Genomic DNA, 18,240 nt, shown 5'->3' with positions numbered 1-18,240 from the left:
AGAACATTTCACTATTAGCAAGGACTTGTCAGCTAACACCGAGTAGAAGCGAAAACATGGGAGCTGCTCAAACCACAAACGCTACATGTTGCTCGCACCCGTTTAAACGGATGCTTGTTTTCGTCTACATAATAATCGCACATTATACAGAAAGGACAACGGATCCGAGTCTGACGAAGCTAAGGCTTGGTATCAGGCGCGTACCCAGAAAAAAATTTCGGGGGGTGTTTCAGAACATGTTGATCAATTTCCATACAAATACAAAAAAAAAGAGTTTACATAATATCATACTTTTTTGAGTTTCGGAGGGGGTTTGAACCCCTAAAACACCCCCCTGTATACGCGACTGCTTGGTATGCTTCAATGGCATGAAAAATTAGGACAAGGTTTAGATATTGCGTGGTAATTGGTGGAAGGTAAATTGAGAGCGTGTCTTGTAAAATTAGAGTAAATTTTTCTAGCCTTCAATGTCCTTAATTGTGAATATTCAAAGTACTTGAATCTACAAAATGAATAATTTACATTTTACATTTTGGACATCTTTTTCGTGTTTCTAATTCAAACATCGTTAATATATTCTTATTTATAGTTATTTCCAAAACTCCCTTTACGCGCTGAAAAGTTTTTGAGTAATTCTTGGAAACGGATAGCAAGTCAACAAGTTTTTTTGGAGTTAAATGCAAAAAAAAAATAAATCGCTCTTTCCATAAATCCATCTTGAGTCGAATCGGTCTTTCAAATCATGCAAAATGAATGGTTTGCCATAGTGTTGACGTGTACAAAGTTTCATTCAAATCAGAGCAAATTAATCGTGTTTTCGCCACTTTTTCACCTGTTAGTTTCTGAAATTACTCAATTTAATTGTCATATATTAACTCGAATATTTTTCCCTAAAAACTGAATATGACAGCATACTAACCCTATTTAGTTTCGCTTTTTTTTCAATCTTCTATGAAAATTTGTTTCCATCAAAAGCTTGAGATTTTCAGCGCAAAAGTCATTTATAAACATCTTCAGTACAAGAATCGGACAGAACAACTCGGAAAGCAAAAACCGACTGCAAACTTACCCGATTACTTCAGGGCAAATGTTTTCATCCAGCACTGGCACTGAAACTTTCTAAGTTTCTTCGTCGACTGCGGGAAGTAGGCGTTTAGAAAAGTTTCATTGCAAAAACCGGATGATAACTATCACTCGAGAAGAACGGACCAAGTTTTATAACGAGTGCCATTGGGAGTGTTTTGTCATCTGACGATGTTTTCAAGCCACATTTGCGTAAAAAAATCGTGTTTCGCACTCAAAGTTTTTATCCAGTTTTTGCATTCAATAATACTCAAGCGGGGTTCCCAAAATAAGTTGGATTGGTCCAAGTCCGGCATTCAACCATTCTTATTATACCAATATGTGTGATAGTTTTTACTACTATAAATCAAATGCAAATTGTGACTGCAGTTCGGTGCTGTGAGGAATTTATCCTTACGAAGAACTAGAACGATTCAATAGAATTCATATGGCTTTATCATTACGCATCATTATAGTGACGTAAAATGATGACGGCTGTGTGTGATTTTCTAGGAAACCCGTCACCGTTCACCTAGCGGCAGTCAAAATCTCTCATCAACACCATCGTTCAGGTTAGGGAGGGTCGCGTCGTATTGCCAGTCGTACCCGGGAGAGAAGGTAAAAATCTAAATGAGGTTAATTTTCATTTGTTCCTTTTGGTATTTCCGTTTCGTTTTGGTTCAATATCCTGAACCTGGCACGGAATGAGTCTTTCTATAGATGAAAATTCCACACAGCTACCGTATCTACTATACTCACGACTTAGCATGACAATACGGCTAGACGGAATTACGGAGGCGGTGCTGGTGTCCTCGGTAGTTACGCACGCGGTAGACAGACAGTCGGGCGCCGCGGTTACCTGTCTGAATGGCATGTGTATTTGATTTGTTATTACTTCACCCTTGATAGTTGAAAAAAAGGGAAAATCGATACATTCAGTTGGGTCTTCCCACCTATTTACAATAGGAATTTTGAAAAAGGTAAACTTTATAGTACCAGCAAAATGGCAAATGATTAATTAGAATCATTATCACCAACTATTGTTGATTAGACTTCAATTTGATGAGATCATATCAAGCAATTAACTTCAAGTGAATCGATTCTATGATGAAATTCACTTGAATGCAATTGATATCTATCTTTATCCAACTTAGATATACTTTTTCCATTCGATAACATTTATTTTTGCGGTTGGATCGGTTTAGTGTTTCTTTGCAGCCCCTAAAAAAGGTAGCGCCCGAGGCGTCACTGCAATATGACATCCATGCGAAATTTTTATGTCAGATTTGGTGTTGACAGTTAGGTTATTAGTTAGCGTTATCACAAAAAAACGCGGGTTGTTCTAAAATATTAAATGATATGAAAACAGAATTATGATTTACTTATGGTTCACTTTTATCACTTCGTGCATCACATTTGAATTGACTGCACATTGACTTTTTCACAAAGCATCAATTGTAATAACGGAAATTGTTTTTTATTTTTACAAATAATCAAACCCTGTTAGCTTAGAGTGAAATCAATCTTGAGTTCAGAAACGCCATCGCACGGCATCACATTGAGCTATTTTCGCGCGCACGAATTTGACATTGCTCCCACCTACTTGTATGCACAAGATTTTATGAGGACTCGCATAAAGGCGCCATGCTCGCAAAAGAAGGATGTTGCTTATGACTTGTTCGTGAAATGTGAGAACTGGATATCTTGTTAATGTGATGTCTTTACTATAGTTCAAGTCTAAGACAAGACCTGACAACTGGGGCAGCCCGCTTTTGTTCCAAAATGGACCAGTTTCAGATTGGCTGATTTTGATGTTGCTACCCGCACATTTTGAAAAGAAAAAACTTTTGCAGGGTACGCGAGCAATGATGCCAAGTATAAAGAAAATCAGAAAACAGGTTTATTAAAATGTATAATTTTAGCTCACCAATGAAAATGAAAATTTTCAGAGAATGTCTCCCTTTTTTCAATCTCAAATAAATAATAAATGTTTATAATGGCAGCATTGTGTAATTAAAATCAGCATCAAGCCGTTTTTCTTTTTAGTGAATTAAAGTGTTACCAAAAAAGATTTGTTAAATTAGTGTAAACTCGAAAGTGTGTTTAGTTTTACGAGAAAAATGAACTGTTGTGTTCTACACTGCACTAAGCACTTCTATCCAAACTTGAATTTTTTCCGGTTTCCAAAAGATCCGGTAATACGTCAACAATGGTTCCGGTTATGCGTTCAACAAAGCTCAATTAATTGTTTTTAAGCATAAATATATAATAAAAAATGCATTCACCAAAACATTTTTCATGTTTATTGCTAATCAAAACCCGAGTCTAAAAATTTAAATTAAATAAATATTTTTTTCTTAGCACAAAGTTATTAAAAACATCTGTAGATATGGCTACACTGCAGCCGATACGTTGGTATTTATCCAACAGGGCCAAAATGACGCGAAGGATGATTCGGAAGGAAGAATAAGAATCCAGTTGTCAGGTCTTGTCTTAGGTTCAAGTATGCTTCTTTTAAGTGATCTGTATGTATTTTGAACCCATTTTGATTTTCTTGACTATTATTTATTCTTCTTAGTAGTGCAAAAGTAGTGCCATCCTAGGACAGGACCAACTCACTTATTAGTTGAAATTGGCATAAGCAAGTTCTCGATTTTGAAATTAATGTTACTGCCGGGAGAAATAATAGTGTTCTCAGAATCTTCTGATCTTAATGTGAATGAAGCTTGCTGTTTTCAGTTATTAACTGTTTTCTATAATCTGTAAATCAAGTAAACATGAAATGAAATATCCTGGACACAAACCAGCAATATTTCAATCCACACGAAATTCTCATTGACAACTAATTTTGTTATTAAAATCAGAAAATTTGTTTCTATTTATCTATCACCATCATTGCTGAAGGACAGCACAAAGAAAACAAAAATTAAACTGGTTTAATTAACAAATTGTTTTGATGTTTTTCGCATGTGTTACGATAAATTCATATATAAATTTCTAAAACGATATGTAAAAATGACGTAAACTCTTAGTGGAAAGTGTATTCAGAATTTGTGCGCATTTGAAGCGATTGTGCGTAATAATGTTTTTACGTGGATAAGTGAAGTGAGTTTCGAATGTTGCAATACGTCAAATGTTTTTTGTAAATGTTTTCAGTGAAAGAGTCGATTTCGCGAAGTCGAATGAAGAAAACAGCGATTTAGAAGAAAAATATCCTAAAAAAAATTTATGTTTTGTTTATGTCTTTTTCTCCAATACAACATCGTAGTTATACCTGCCAATATAGAAAAGACAACCGCGACGCGACTGCAAAATACTTTCCGGTAGTAGTGTGCCATCTAGTGGCTAGTAGTCATTACAGTGTTAACATTTTTTCGGTGACAGGACGCCATATAGCTGCATAAGCCAATTCAACGATACAGGTTTATTGAAAACAACATTTTATTTTTCTATTCAACTAAAAATTAGTTGAATGAAAATGGAGTGTACCTTAGCTAAGAGATGACAGCATGTTTAATTGGTAAATTCAACAAAAAAAATAGCCATTTCAACTAATATTTGATCATTATTAAGAATCAAGAGTAAACCAAGTTAACTTGTGTTAGTAATTTGTGTATTACGTACATTTTATTTGGTACATATGTCATAGATCTATGTATTCAGATATGCAGTGCAACCAGTTTATCAAAGTGGCTTGCCCGATTGAGTTTCAAACAATCTTTTTTAGCAATAATTTATTCTCAAACGAACGTTAAGCCAGACTTTTTGGATGAAATATCAGTTTTGATAAATTTTTTACCAACGTTTGATGGAAAATTGTTCCATTTTATGAATGTAGATTTCAATTCCCTAATTAAAAAGCTAGCAACACTGCTTCAATGCATTTGTATTAGATTGCGCTACACAAAATAAACAAAACTAAATATTTTCTGTTAAAAAGAAATTTTTCGGATAAATACATAGTTTTAAGACAACTTTCCATATTCATTGCGTCTCGCGTGTAAAATTGAAGGTTCCTATTTTGCGGGTTTACTTATAGAAGGTTCGTAAATCTTCATATCGCAATAATTTCTGCAAGAGGAAATCCATACAGGAATGTGTTTGTTGCTAATCAAATGTGTTAGTGTAGTGGATGTAAGCTGAAACTAAAATATTTTTTCTCGAGCAGTTTTAGGGAAAGCGGAAGAGTTTTAGACTAAGATTTTCGCTTTTCTTGAATTGCAATTTTAAGCAGAATGATCCGATTGGTTTATTTTTCAACCATATGCACGCAGAGAAATTGAGCATGTTTAAAATAACAAAACAGTTAGTAGTTTTTTAAATTTGATTTATATTCATTTCAAGCTAGAATATGATTGTTTCAAACCAATTTCTCCCTTCAACAAAAACAATGACCTCTGTTTGATTTGAATCAAAATTATGGTCCAACCAAACCAAAAATATAATTGTTCCGACTGAGTTTATTGTTGAAATAAACTAACAATTTTTTACATGTCAACCAAAGTTGAGTTAATGTTATCGGAAATGTTCTCGTTGACTCAATCCTGCTATACCTTCACATCTAGAAAAAACTTGGTTCAATTTATCTATGGTATTATTTGTGTAATGATACAACTAAGTTTACTGTTTAAATGAACCGCGTTAGTTTTATTTCATGTAAACCAGAACAATTTTTTCTCGCGCGGATACACCATTATTGACATTATTGTCTCCCACGGAAGAAGTTTGTAAGCGTTTCATAAGTAAAAATTGATCTGCTTTTTTCATGTCCTAAGGGTACAAGTGTATGTATTGATGATAAAGTATATTTTAAAAAGTTGCATAACATTACATAACACATTTTCTTTTCCAAAATTATTTGATGCAGGTTCTCTGTTTTGGTCGGACTGATGGAGCACCGAATCGTTTGGATGCTATAAAAATTAAGAAACAGAGCTTTACAATTACATACAAGGTATGTGAATAATTCGATCGTGTAGCAACGGGAATGACGAAACGTCTTAAAAAATTTCAAAATTAAAAATAATTGTTTTCTAGAAATTTTTAAACCAATATAAATCGAAATAAAAGTAGTTTTGAATATAACCTTGTAAATTAGTTTGAAAGAAATCATTTTATTTTTAAAAACAAACAAAAAAGTATGATTTCAACAAACAAAATCGTTAGTTGAAATAGCTAAATTTAAGGTAATTTATTTCAACTAAAAAGTTTGTAAATTTAAAGCGCAACAATTCTTAACTTTATCTAAGGTTCGTTCATTCGTAACAAATTTTTCAAATTGAATTCACTGTGAAATTGTTTGTCAATAAATTGACAGGAACGCACAAGTGAAATATTTGTTGTTTTTATCAAAATGTCGTTTGAAACAAACTAATACACTGAGTAAAATTGATTATCATGTTTTGTAGTTTCAAGCAGCAATATTATTTATATCAAACCAGATTTTCTTTTGTCACTATTTTAACAAAAAAAAATCGTTGCGTGAAACCCAAATTTTGTTATATTTACAATTTTTTTCTCTGCGTGTGGAAGATTAATTGATTAAAATCAGGAGAAGAAGCGTCGGAATTTGTTTTTACGCACACATTGTTGACATTACTCATACGCTTGCAAAGAGTCTTGCTCCTTAAGGAAATGAGAATTGAAAATCTAAATTAGCATAGTAAGAATAACTAATAAAAATCAGAAAATTAACTAACTTTTTGCCGAAATGCTGATTTCGATCGTTTTGTGCATGTTATTGAAATTACATTGAATATTTATCAACATTACTTCTGTTCTGGCAACATTGGTCGAAAGGCTTTTCAAATTCACAACAGAGAGAAAGAAAAACAATAAGTTGAATTTTTACCTGAAAAAAGAAGTCAGTTGTCAGGTCACTAGTATTTCTAATGAAAAGAAATTGAAGGCACGGCTCTATAAACAAGGGCAAGGATTCGGATTTGACAAGGATTCGGATGGAACCCAATTTCCAATAATCGTTATACGAAAGACTCTTTCGTCAACAATTGTTGCGTTCTTGTTTGAATTTTACCGTTTTTCTTTTTCCAAAATACCGACAAAAATTGCTGTCAGATGCAATCTGCCTTCTGAGGGAAATCTGCGCGACCTTTTTCAGCGGGACACTACCTCACTCTAACTTGCTAATCCAACAACCCTACGATGATATCATTGCATTAAATAAGAGCATTTACAACTAACAGCGAATGTCTAATTATTTTAATTTATTTATGATGTTTTTTTTTGCTCATTTACGCTTTATTCGGAATGCAACAACAGTGCTAATCGAGATAGACAAGAATAATTAACATTCCTCGAATGTCATTAATATTGTCACCACTTCATCGTAGACTCGTTTCAGAACGTAGAATACGTGCGGGAATTGTGATAAACAAATTGATAAGGGGACGTTTGTAAACAACATCGACTCGAAAGAGGAGAGACGAAGTTTTAATATTTGCTTTTACTTTAAATTTTTTTTTGTTGCTTCTAAAAGCTCATGCAGAGCGTTGCGTCACTCGTGTTGTGTGGATTATGTGCACCAAGAAGTATCTAGATCATCATGAATGGCTGTCATTTGATTGATCGAGTCAGGTCAGAAATTTTGAAAGCCCCGTGAATTCGGACGAGCCGTACCGGTCCGGGATCATCAATCCAGTCGTCGAACCGGTTAAGCGCCGACTTGACTCGACTGGAAAACTATGACAAATTGGTTTCCAATGCAACTCGATCCAGCATTCAAGAAAAGAAACCGTTAATAAATGTTTAGCTTCTTGAAAGCAAATAATCCTAAAATTACTGCGCAGAAAAAATATATACTGTGGATTTTTTTTCCTTTCAAATTCACTACATCTTTTAACTCTGGAGGAGATTTTAGATAGTGACCGAAATACGCTTCTGTGTACGAACATTGTGGTCTAGTATAGTTAAGGCATGAGCATGAGAAGTCAATGGGCCTAGAACTTTTTGCATTACCTTTGAATACCCGAACAAAAAGAAACGCATTGAGCCAGTACAGAATGATTTTTGCAATAACTTAGTAAGGAATGCGGTCTTCTATCACTCCGTTTTGGGTGTAACACAAATTACCAGTCACTCTGTTTGAAAAATCCCATACGATATGAGACAATGAAGAGTAGAACGGCAAAATCTCAGAAAAATCATGAATTTAAACAATTACCGGATTTACGTTGCAGAATTGCTTTGAGAATTGTAAGCATCTTGTCACACACTAACAATAACTTTACTGATAACATCAGAACTGTTTTGAAAATATAAGTTGGAAAAAATTGAAATTTACTCTACTTACTTCACATGTAACGTGAAATTAAAATGAAATAAATCCTCATGATAATATTTCTCAGAAAATATGACGACACATGAACATGAAATGTATAACTAAAGTTCATAGTTTGTACAGTTTTGCGTAGTTTTGGAACTTCTTAACAAATCAAAGCTTTCGAAAATTTCATTATCAATATTTCGATAGAATCCAGAATGAACTTTATTCCGGATCAAGCCTCCCATTCAGCTCTATACTCAACACATGCATATTAATGATACATAAGCCCAGCGTCATTTGTCATCAATCTTTTCCCATGACGACAAGCTAATCCTTTTGTGGCTCAATGTGTCACGTCCATTATTTAAACGAAAGCCACTGGTGCTAGCAGTGAACTTATTTATTTGGAAATTCCTTCCGAGCATGGCCTTTTGATTGACACACTAATTAAGCGCCAATGGTTGATGTTAACATCTACTTACCACACCGCCACCGACGGAATGCAGCAGGATAGATTTACCCTCCCGCAGCGAGACGAGATCGAAGATGAGTATGTAGGCAACCAGGTAGTTCATTACGATGGCTGCCCCATCCTGGAATGTCATTTCGTCCGGAATATGATACACGTACTTGGTGGGGACGGCCACCAGCTCGGACCAGGCGCGGAATTCCGGCAGCGCTACGACGCGGTCTCCAACCTGAAAATGAACAGTAAGGAAAATATGATGAGAGAGGAGAAAACTAAAATGGAAAGATGAAAAGCTACTAAAGGTAAAGAACAGCGATTCGACCTCGACAGCTTCTGGTGATTCATTACGTGTATCTCCATTTTTTTTACAGGTGGAACCTTTTAGTTCCTTCGCATAGCGTTTATAAACTATATTTAGAAGGAATGCGACCGTTTTTAATTTGTATATTAATGAGCTAATGAAGGACGAAATATTATATACCCTAATATACTAAAAGCGATAGTAACATGGTAACAAACTTGCTACGTTTAGCTCAATCGTACACGAATCGTTACTCTTTCTAAGCTCAAATTCATTGATTGGAAGGATCAAAGTACAAATGGCACAAATTCTTCTGAACCGTTCTTTCGTTAATCAAGATCTTTACATCTTTCTACAAGTTATTCTTAATCATTCACATTTATTAACTTTTTCAAAGGTTGCGAACGCAATATTTCCGACAACTTCGTCCGATTCTAAAAGTGCAAATAATTTTTTTATTTAACCCAGAGCTCTCCGATAAAAGTTTACAACCAGTCGGAGCATCCTCTAAAATATCCGACTGTGAACAGATTACTGTTCATGTAGTAGCTTCAAGTAACCGGGAAAGCAGAATCCAGTGGCTAGACCAGGCATCCGGGGGCTTTGTTGATTTTTTTTATCATTTTTACACAATAACGTCGGAGAAGGAATCTTAAAGAGAGGTATAGCCATTGGCCATACAAAACTTCCTGATAAATATTGGCTATGGTTCATACTTTTCAAGTAGCATCGTTATTTGAAAGATGCATAATTCTACACGGGCAAAATTCCGATTCTTGAAATGAGCAAAACGAGTCATGATTTGGGGAAAATAATAACGCACTTAAAGTTTTTGGGTATAACTTCAGGCGTGTTTCTGCTACGATGGTAATTTTTGCAACATAAATTCAGGCGTTATATGTGATTTTTGCAACGATGGTCATTTTTGCAATATAAATTCAGTGAAAAGCACGACGAACTTCTTTTAAAATTTAAATATTCTGTTTTTGATAAACGACGACGCAAGAGATAACGTGTTTACTTGCGTTCATTACTTCTATTTTTGATTTTATGTTTCAAAATTTAAACACTTAAACGAACTGCATGAAAAAACACGAATGAATCAAAACTCTTAAAAAGAAACTCTATGTCGAATTCTTGCAAAAAACCGTCTTATTCATAATATTTAGGCGCATCAATACAGCTTGTGTTGTTATATCTATGAAACAAATCAATCAAAGTGGTTGAACAAAATATTTTTTCTGATTTTCGTTAGATGGTGTTCCAAATTCAACGCATTTTCGAACCATGATTAATTTTCGTGGGAGAAGAGTCATTGCTCATGGTTTCATGATAAGTTAAAATGATTGGTTTCATGAATTTCTAATCATAACAGCAGTAACGGATTTCTTTCCGTGATGAATTGATTCACGAGCTCACGAACTAGTGATAATTTGAAGCCGTTAAGTTCGTTTTTAAATTAGAAAAGTTATACACCAAGTTCATATGGGTTTAAATGTATCAATTATTCATCAAGCAGATATGTGCATCTGTGGCTCAGTCGATCAACGGACGTTCTTTGAGATCTAATGTTTCTCGTTTCAAGTCGCACCGTTTCTTTCTATTTTTTATTTCATTCGATTTCAAGCCATGTAATTTTCAAATCACAAAATATTACATGTTCTTAAATATAAATTTGTGTGAAATGTTACGTTCCATTTATGTGCATCTTGAAAGATGTGAAATAACAAGATTTTTTCGAACTGTGTATGTATTGGTACTGAGGCGGAACACAAGCACTGAATACGTGAGGAAGAATATTGTCCGTTATAAATCGATCAGTAATGAGAATTTTGGAAGAAGGCGGGCATAATGCGCACGACCATCGCCTTTCACGCAGCCTACCTGGGTTCGTTTTTCAATCCTGCAAATAAAGGCAGAATTTTTTTTATTCGAGTGGCGAACAACCATATAGTTAAATGTTCATAACCGAAAAAACCAAAAATTTTAAATGGACACTAGCAGCATGAAGGGTGTATTTGGATAAAATGGCATATTAAAAATCTTCTGTTTCATAGTTATACATGCAGTAGTTTCAGTCATGTTGCCAGAACAAAAGACGTGAAAAAATTTGGTCACAATCAATAACAGAAACGTCTCACCAATGGATTGCTAAAATCTTTGAAATCGCAAATACCAGTGGATAGTAAAATGACCAGCAAAATGGTGGAACAGTTCAAGAATTCTCGGTTAATTTTTCAAAAGGGCGTATAAGCAAGTGACAGTTTCTCTTTGTTTACTTTCTTTTCTATTAATTACCAAGCGGTTTCCACGTTTATCACTCAACTCTTTTCATGAAATGATACCCGAAACTTTCGACTTTCAAACGGAATAGTGATATCAAAGAAAATCTTTTTAATCACATCACAATAATCGAAAGAGTGAGTGATCAAAGAGAAACTGTCACTTGCTTATACGCCCGTTTGAAAAATTAACCGAGAATTGTCAACTCTGTTTTGGTCTGATCTAGCATTCTGCTATTACGTACGGTTGGTGGTGGATTGGTGCCGAGCTAACGGAGTTAGCTTTGTGCCAAAAGAAATGAGTTCACAAAATTCTCCGGAACTTCGCTGAATTGAAAAGGACTGGGCAGCTATGAAGACGGAAGTTCGCTAACATCCCAAATCTATTAAAACAGGGCTGAAGTTGGAGAAAATTTCACTAAAAACACTAGTAAACTAGATTACACAAAACTTGATGGGTCAAGCGAAAAGGACGAATCTGAATGAAACAAATTTGTTTAAAACATATCTAATTGGTAGTATTTCATTCCCCGGAAATTCCAAGAAAATCCGACAATTGGTTTAAATTTGGTAAATAAATGTGTGTCTTTTCCATCAAATATTTGAAGTAAAACTTCAAGATTAAATAGTTTTCGTTGGTTACCGGAATAATAACAAAAAGCATGACGTCTGATGAAAGCTATAATCAGTAGGAAAACACGGAGTTGTTCCGAAGTAGAATCACATTCATCACGTTGTTTGGAATACTAGTTCTATGTCAAATACATAAAAATTTGAGATCCTAGCAGACGCAAAGACGGGGAAATGGGTTTAAATGGCGTTTAAATTTAAAATTTTAATTTTTTTAGGTTTCCACATCTGTCATTGATATTCTATCAAATTTTCAACTTAATAGCTGGACATTTGCAAAAGTTACGTTTTATTAAATACATCTCCGATTGTGCGTGTCCTCGATTTTGTACAATTTTCAAAATGAAATTAAGTTTTCAATAACGATTTTGCATTAAATTTTGCGTTAAAAGCAGTTTCAATGGTGCGACGACATTGCAAATATTAGAAGAGTGTTTCGGCAACGATACTCTGAAGAAAACAGTCGTTTATCAGTGGTACGAACGTTTCAGAAGTAGCCGTGCGTCTGTGAATGATGTTGAGAGAAGCGGTAGGGGATGCTCACAGTTTTCATTGATTACAAGGGTGTTGTGTATAATAAATTCCTTCCACAAGGCCGTCAACAAGAAGTATTATTCGGGCGTTATGAGATGTTTGCGTGAAGCTTTTCGCCAAAAAAACAGATTTGTGGGCAAGCAAATCGTGGATCTTGCATCACGATAACCACCGTCACCGTCATTGGTGCCATCGTTATCCGTGAACATTTGGCTAACGACGAAACGAATACCATTCAGCAACCATCGAATTTGCCTGATTTGGCGCCCTGCGACTTTTTCCTATTCGGTTGACTTAAGAAACCGCTCCGTGAAACGCGTTTCAGCACTCGAGATGACATTATGGAAAAATCGCAAATGGCACTAATGGCCACACCGAAAACTGTATAGTGTGTTGCAGTCGATAGGGAATACTTTGAAGAAGACAATATCGATTTTGTCGAATAATCTTGTGCTTTTAATTTTCTGAATAAATTCCGGGAACGCCTTTGGATATTACAATTACATGAACTTTTAATTAATAATTAGGGCCCGATTCTTGTATTGAATGCCTGAAAATATATATCTACGCTTTTCAACGTATGCGGGCGAAACCACAGAATAATACCAATAAAACTTCACATTGGTACATGAATGAACACTCGATAGTGATCTAAAACAAGTTTAGATGCACCTAAAAATATAACATAATCACGATCAATGTTGATTTTTGGACTGGTTCCAAAAATCAAAATCATATGCTCCCGAAGCTAACAACTGTCCGAGACACTTGCACAGAAGTGTACACGAAGCTGTGCCACATCACGTCCGCATCCTATTCAGCCAGCACTTCCAGCAGGATCGAAGACGTAAAACTTTTCCCATTATTTTTCTGTATGGAAACAGTGCCATAGCAGCAGCAGCAGCAGCACTGACAGCGGCGAATAGTTCCACTCAAGTTTTTGCTCGAAAGCCCCCGCATTAGTTCTCTGGTGCAATTATCAATTTTTCCACTCCATCCGAACAACTTACCTTGAATCCTTCAACTTCCTCGCCCACGGCTTCAATCTCTCCGGCACATTCGAATCCGAGGATGGTGGGTGTCTTCGGGGGTGAATCGATCGCTCCCAAGCGCACCATCAAGTCCTGGAAGTTGAGACCACTGCAGAAAAGATAAGAAAGAAAAAAAATATGAGTACCGGTGAGTCGGTGTCAAGTGTCACGGGAACAAATTTAAATGTAATATAAAATATTTCAAAACATGGTTGCTTCACCGACACGAGCATGTCCCCTTCCTTCCCTATGTGTGACAGATAGCATCTGGTAAATGTTTTCCAATTTATATTCCACACATAATTAAGAAAATTTCTTCACTTTGGGGAGCTGGTAAGCCGAATCGTCGTCTAAGGCAGCGTTTGAAGCATTCAACAACCGTCCGGGCGAAGAACAGACAGACAAACTGGCCGAACGTGATGTCATTGCCATTGCCATCCGCGTGTGTGTGCTTATGTCGGTGGAAAATCGAGCGAAAAGGAAACTCTTTACAGTAAGGCACATGCACTTGACAACGAAACTGGAGTCAGTGCACATAGTAACATCACATCGTCGCGGCAGATTGTCTGGTTTCCTGGGAAAATTACGTGCAGTTTGCAGCTGATGGAAGAAATCTGATGACCAGTGTTGTCAATGCTCATGGAATTGAAAGCGAACAGGCAGGCCACAGCTGTAGCGTCACTGACTGGAATACTGGCACCACCAACGCCGCAAGCCGCAGTTCCACGTCCAAATGCAATGTCGATTGCACAAGCTGCATTATGGAGTGAGCTCGAGAAGGATTGAAAGTATACTTCAAATTGTGTTCTCGGTACAGTACTCATATCCGGAATTCGGTTCTGTCAAACTGCTACTCATACCCGTCTGGAAAATGGATGAGTTAGCTGAGTTTCCGAATATCTTTCAGCAGACTATAAAAAATATAACAAACTTGCATCGGTAGGCTTGATCTTGTGCTCGATTGTTCCAGAATGTTCTCACAGCAAAATTTCCAAATCCTCTTAAATTTGAAAGAAAATATCAGAAAATGTCATCGAGTATTTGTTTACTGAAAGAACATGCTTTGCTCTGGAGAAAACCTTTTCGAAGAAAATGATCTCATCATAGTCAAGAGCTGATACGCGCTGGCTAAGCTATGATTTACAGTTTCGGAAATAATCTAAACTGCTTTCAAATTGCTCTAAATCATGGGCTTATAAAGTTTACTTTTATGACGACTTAACGAGCTGTTAATGCTTGTGTGCACGTTCTGTCAGAAAAAAATCAATGAGTGCGTTCCTAGAAGAAATCACTGCAATTGGATAAAATGATGCTATGTAAATCAAGCCTTCAAGTTCGTCATAATTATTGATGACTCGAGTAAGGCTTGTTTTCAAACCAACAAACCTATTGCGAATCTTAGATGCCTTCTGAAAATCTGTTTAGTGTATCATCCGTTAGTTTTTGTTTTTTCGTTTTGCGAATAAATGTACTAATTTATCAAGTTAATAAAATAAAATTGCGCTGAAATCTTTTTGTATCAAGACGATTTTATACGATTATTTTTTTCGGAAAATATTCAGCTTGTAGTGCGAATTTACGAAATTAGGCAAAATTCTAGCGTTATGTATAATGTGGTGTGATAAAACCTTTCGCTTGCTATTCAAATAGTCTCATTAAAAACATGTTTTTCAATGAGCTTTTTTTTGACACGAATTCAGGTAGATTCATTCAGCTCCATTCAGAATAATTCTAGTGATTCACGAAAGTGCACTTCAACCAAGGGGAGAGTCGCTCAACACAAACTATATTGTGCCTCTAAAAAAACACGTGGTATACTGTGAGCCTAAGTGTGCCACTCTGGGCCCCATGAAACAGCTACTTATCAAAACTGAGCCCTTTGTGTGCCGCAACTGTACAAATGTATGAAAACGAAAGTGCCAATATTGATAAATGCATCAACGCATTGTGTTAATGTGTGATTGGCACATTGTTCTAAGCGTCCTCCCCTTGACTTCAACATTTACGTCGCTTATTCGGAAACATTCGCAAAATCAAAAGTATCAGCAATGATGGAATTTGATCATTGACCCCTCTATGAGAAAATGGAATGGAAATGGAATAGTGCACTTTTCAAATGGCCTATTAGTAAATTTCAAACGTGTCCAAGATTTTCGAGATCGGATCGGATTAGCTTATTAAGAAAAGCTGCGATTTATTATAAGATTAACACATCACTCAATACGTCATATGACTGTCACAGAGATGGCACTATCATTGTCAAATTCATATGACGGTTATGAAGTATCAACTTTCAAAAGACTATGTGTGAAATTTCGTAATATTTTCATTAGTCAGAAAAAAGCTACAGCCATTTAAGTAAAGCTACTTTTGTTATTTTGAAAATAACTTTGTATGATAATTTATAATTGCATCTTGATGAAAAAAATACTGTACAAGCTCAACAGTAACTATAAAAAAGTTATCCGGACTCTGCTCCATCGAAAAGAACCATTTTTATTTGGTTTTCTGTATTTTAACATGGTCGTACAAACACCGATGATAGTGAACGTTCTGGTTATCCAATTGAGTTGACTGAGTACAAATTGATTATATCAAATCGTACATTTAAATAGCGTGACATAACTGAGGCCGTAAAGATATCGGAAGGCAGTCTGTTTACAATTATGCAGGAACATTTGACCATAAAAAAGCTCTTTTTAAAATAGGTACCGGGTTTACTCACAGTCAACAACGTATTGATTCAGAGTGTTTGATTATGTTAACAAGTAATATATCAGAATTTTTTTTGCATCGATATGTGACAATGGATGAAACACGGATCCATAATCCAACTCTGGAATCAAAATGATCATCATTTTAGTGGGCAGCAGCCGGTGAACCGGGATGTAGGGTCTGCTTAGCGGTTCAAATTGAACTGCCGAGTTTTGCATTAAACAGTTCAATTTGAACTGCTATGCACTGATGAGTCAAAAACAAAACGTAAACATATAAATTCAAATATTTTGCATAATACAAAGCATAATCATTCGAGCATTATTTTGTATTTTTTTCGTGAAAAGATATTGAAAAATTTTTCGGTGAAAAAGTATCATGTAATCATGACTTGCTGTGTCCACTGTATCTCAACGCAAAATTATCAGAAGTTAAAAAATCCAAGTTACATAGTTGTAGTAGATGGTTTCTAAACCTCAACGTCAAATTAAAGATATATTTTTTTGTTTTTGGTGGTTGTTTAAAGTCAAAACTGAAATTTTCCACGAAAAAATCCGCCATTTTGTAGCTGTTAGGCCTTCCCAAATTAACAACAAAAAGAAAAAAAAATGTCTGGGTTGGGTATTTTATATGAAGGAAGTGTGTGCAAATTTGAGAACAATTGGTGAAGTAATTTTTAAATAACGATGAAGACGGACTTCTAGAACTTGCTTTCTAGAAAACCCATTTAAAGTTTATTTTCTTTAAAATCGAAGGAAACAATTTATTTTTCTAGGGAGCAGAACTCTTGGGCATGTGCGCCGAGCTCTTGCCTAAAATTGGGTTGTTTTATGACTTGAGCTTCATCACATCCAAAGTAATACAATTGGCAGAACAATTTTCTCGAATATAAATTTTATTCGCAAATTTTCACTTCCGCTATGTTGTTCATCAGTCTTTTTCAATTTGTTTGTCGTCGGATACTGTGGAACAGTAATCGGCAACTTTCATTAGAAATGAATAAAAACATGTTCAACATAATTATTTTTGATCAGAACTTAAAACTTTTTTCCATAAAAACGATATCACATCATAGATTATCGAATATAATTTATAGAAATTAGCATCTAGTGAATGTATTAAGTCATCGTCATTTGATAAAAATCGCCAGATTTTTCAATTTGACCTCGGCATAGGTAATTAATAATTCACTAGAAGCAGTAGGCTCACAAACAAACTTGAATCGAGATACACACTCGAATCGGTCATGGATCTATGGTCGTGTTCCACGAAAAGGTTATAATCAGAGTTTTAGTATGCGAACTAGGTCGTCGTAATCGTCTACCAACTAGCAACAATAAGCTATCAAAGACGGAATTATTGATCGAGATAAAACTTCAGCCTGTTTGGCACGCCACCCAAAACTACCAGAAGGGAAAACGCATTAAATATTCAGTGGCAGCCGAAAATAAAAATTGAATTTTTTCACATTTTATGAGCCGTGCGCGCCATACAATGACTCGTTAAAAACAGACATGCTGCTCCTGGTTTTATTTTCCGACCTTTTTTTCATCTGTCCAGCAGCCGAAAAAGTTGCCCGAAGGCAGAATACACATCACATTCCGAAGACTCCTGAGAGTTTTAGTATCAACCAGAAAGGAGGATGTAGAATGTTAAACTTGGTAAAAACATAAACCAAAATAAGCTTGGTAGGATAAGGCGTACGTTATGTGTTTTAGGGGAGACCATGGAGAGACATGTAAGTCACGTGAAACAAGCAAGCGTGAATATGTGAATTCGCTTACACGTAACACTGCATTCAACTAGAAAGCACTTTTAGTATGTCTCTTAATACGCCCTCTACTAACGAAAAGGAATACGTATGATGTCATACTCCGCCACCCGCCGGGTTGTGGTAAGGAATTAATTAAAACTTCCGGAATGGTTGTGAGATC

The 18,240-nt window shown here is 35.5% G+C and overlaps 1 protein-coding gene across 3 annotated transcripts in view; it reads right to left on the bottom strand.

The window, feature by feature from the left end:
• Window positions 1-18,240, bottom strand: part of LOC131433735 (synaptic vesicle membrane protein VAT-1 homolog-like) — a 104,200-nt gene that overhangs the window by 5,285 nt on the left and 80,675 nt on the right. For all 3 annotated transcript variants that reach the window (XM_058600312.1, XM_058600311.1, XM_058600313.1), the window contains exons 4-5: window positions 13,571-13,700; window positions 8,827-9,042 (exon numbers count right to left, since the gene is read on the bottom strand). In XM_058600312.1, coding sequence (XP_058456295.1) covers window positions 8,827-9,042; window positions 13,571-13,700 — 346 coding nt within the window. The remainder of the gene's footprint in view (window positions 1-8,826; window positions 9,043-13,570; window positions 13,701-18,240) is intronic.

The sequence above is a fragment of the Malaya genurostris genome, chromosome 3 (genome assembly GCF_030247185.1).
Source record: "Malaya genurostris strain Urasoe2022 chromosome 3, Malgen_1.1, whole genome shotgun sequence".
Classification (NCBI taxonomy): Eukaryota; Metazoa; Arthropoda; class Insecta; order Diptera; family Culicidae; genus Malaya; species Malaya genurostris.
The sequence above is the reverse complement of the archived record's forward strand: the minus strand, read 5'-3'. Positions and strand labels throughout refer to the sequence as shown.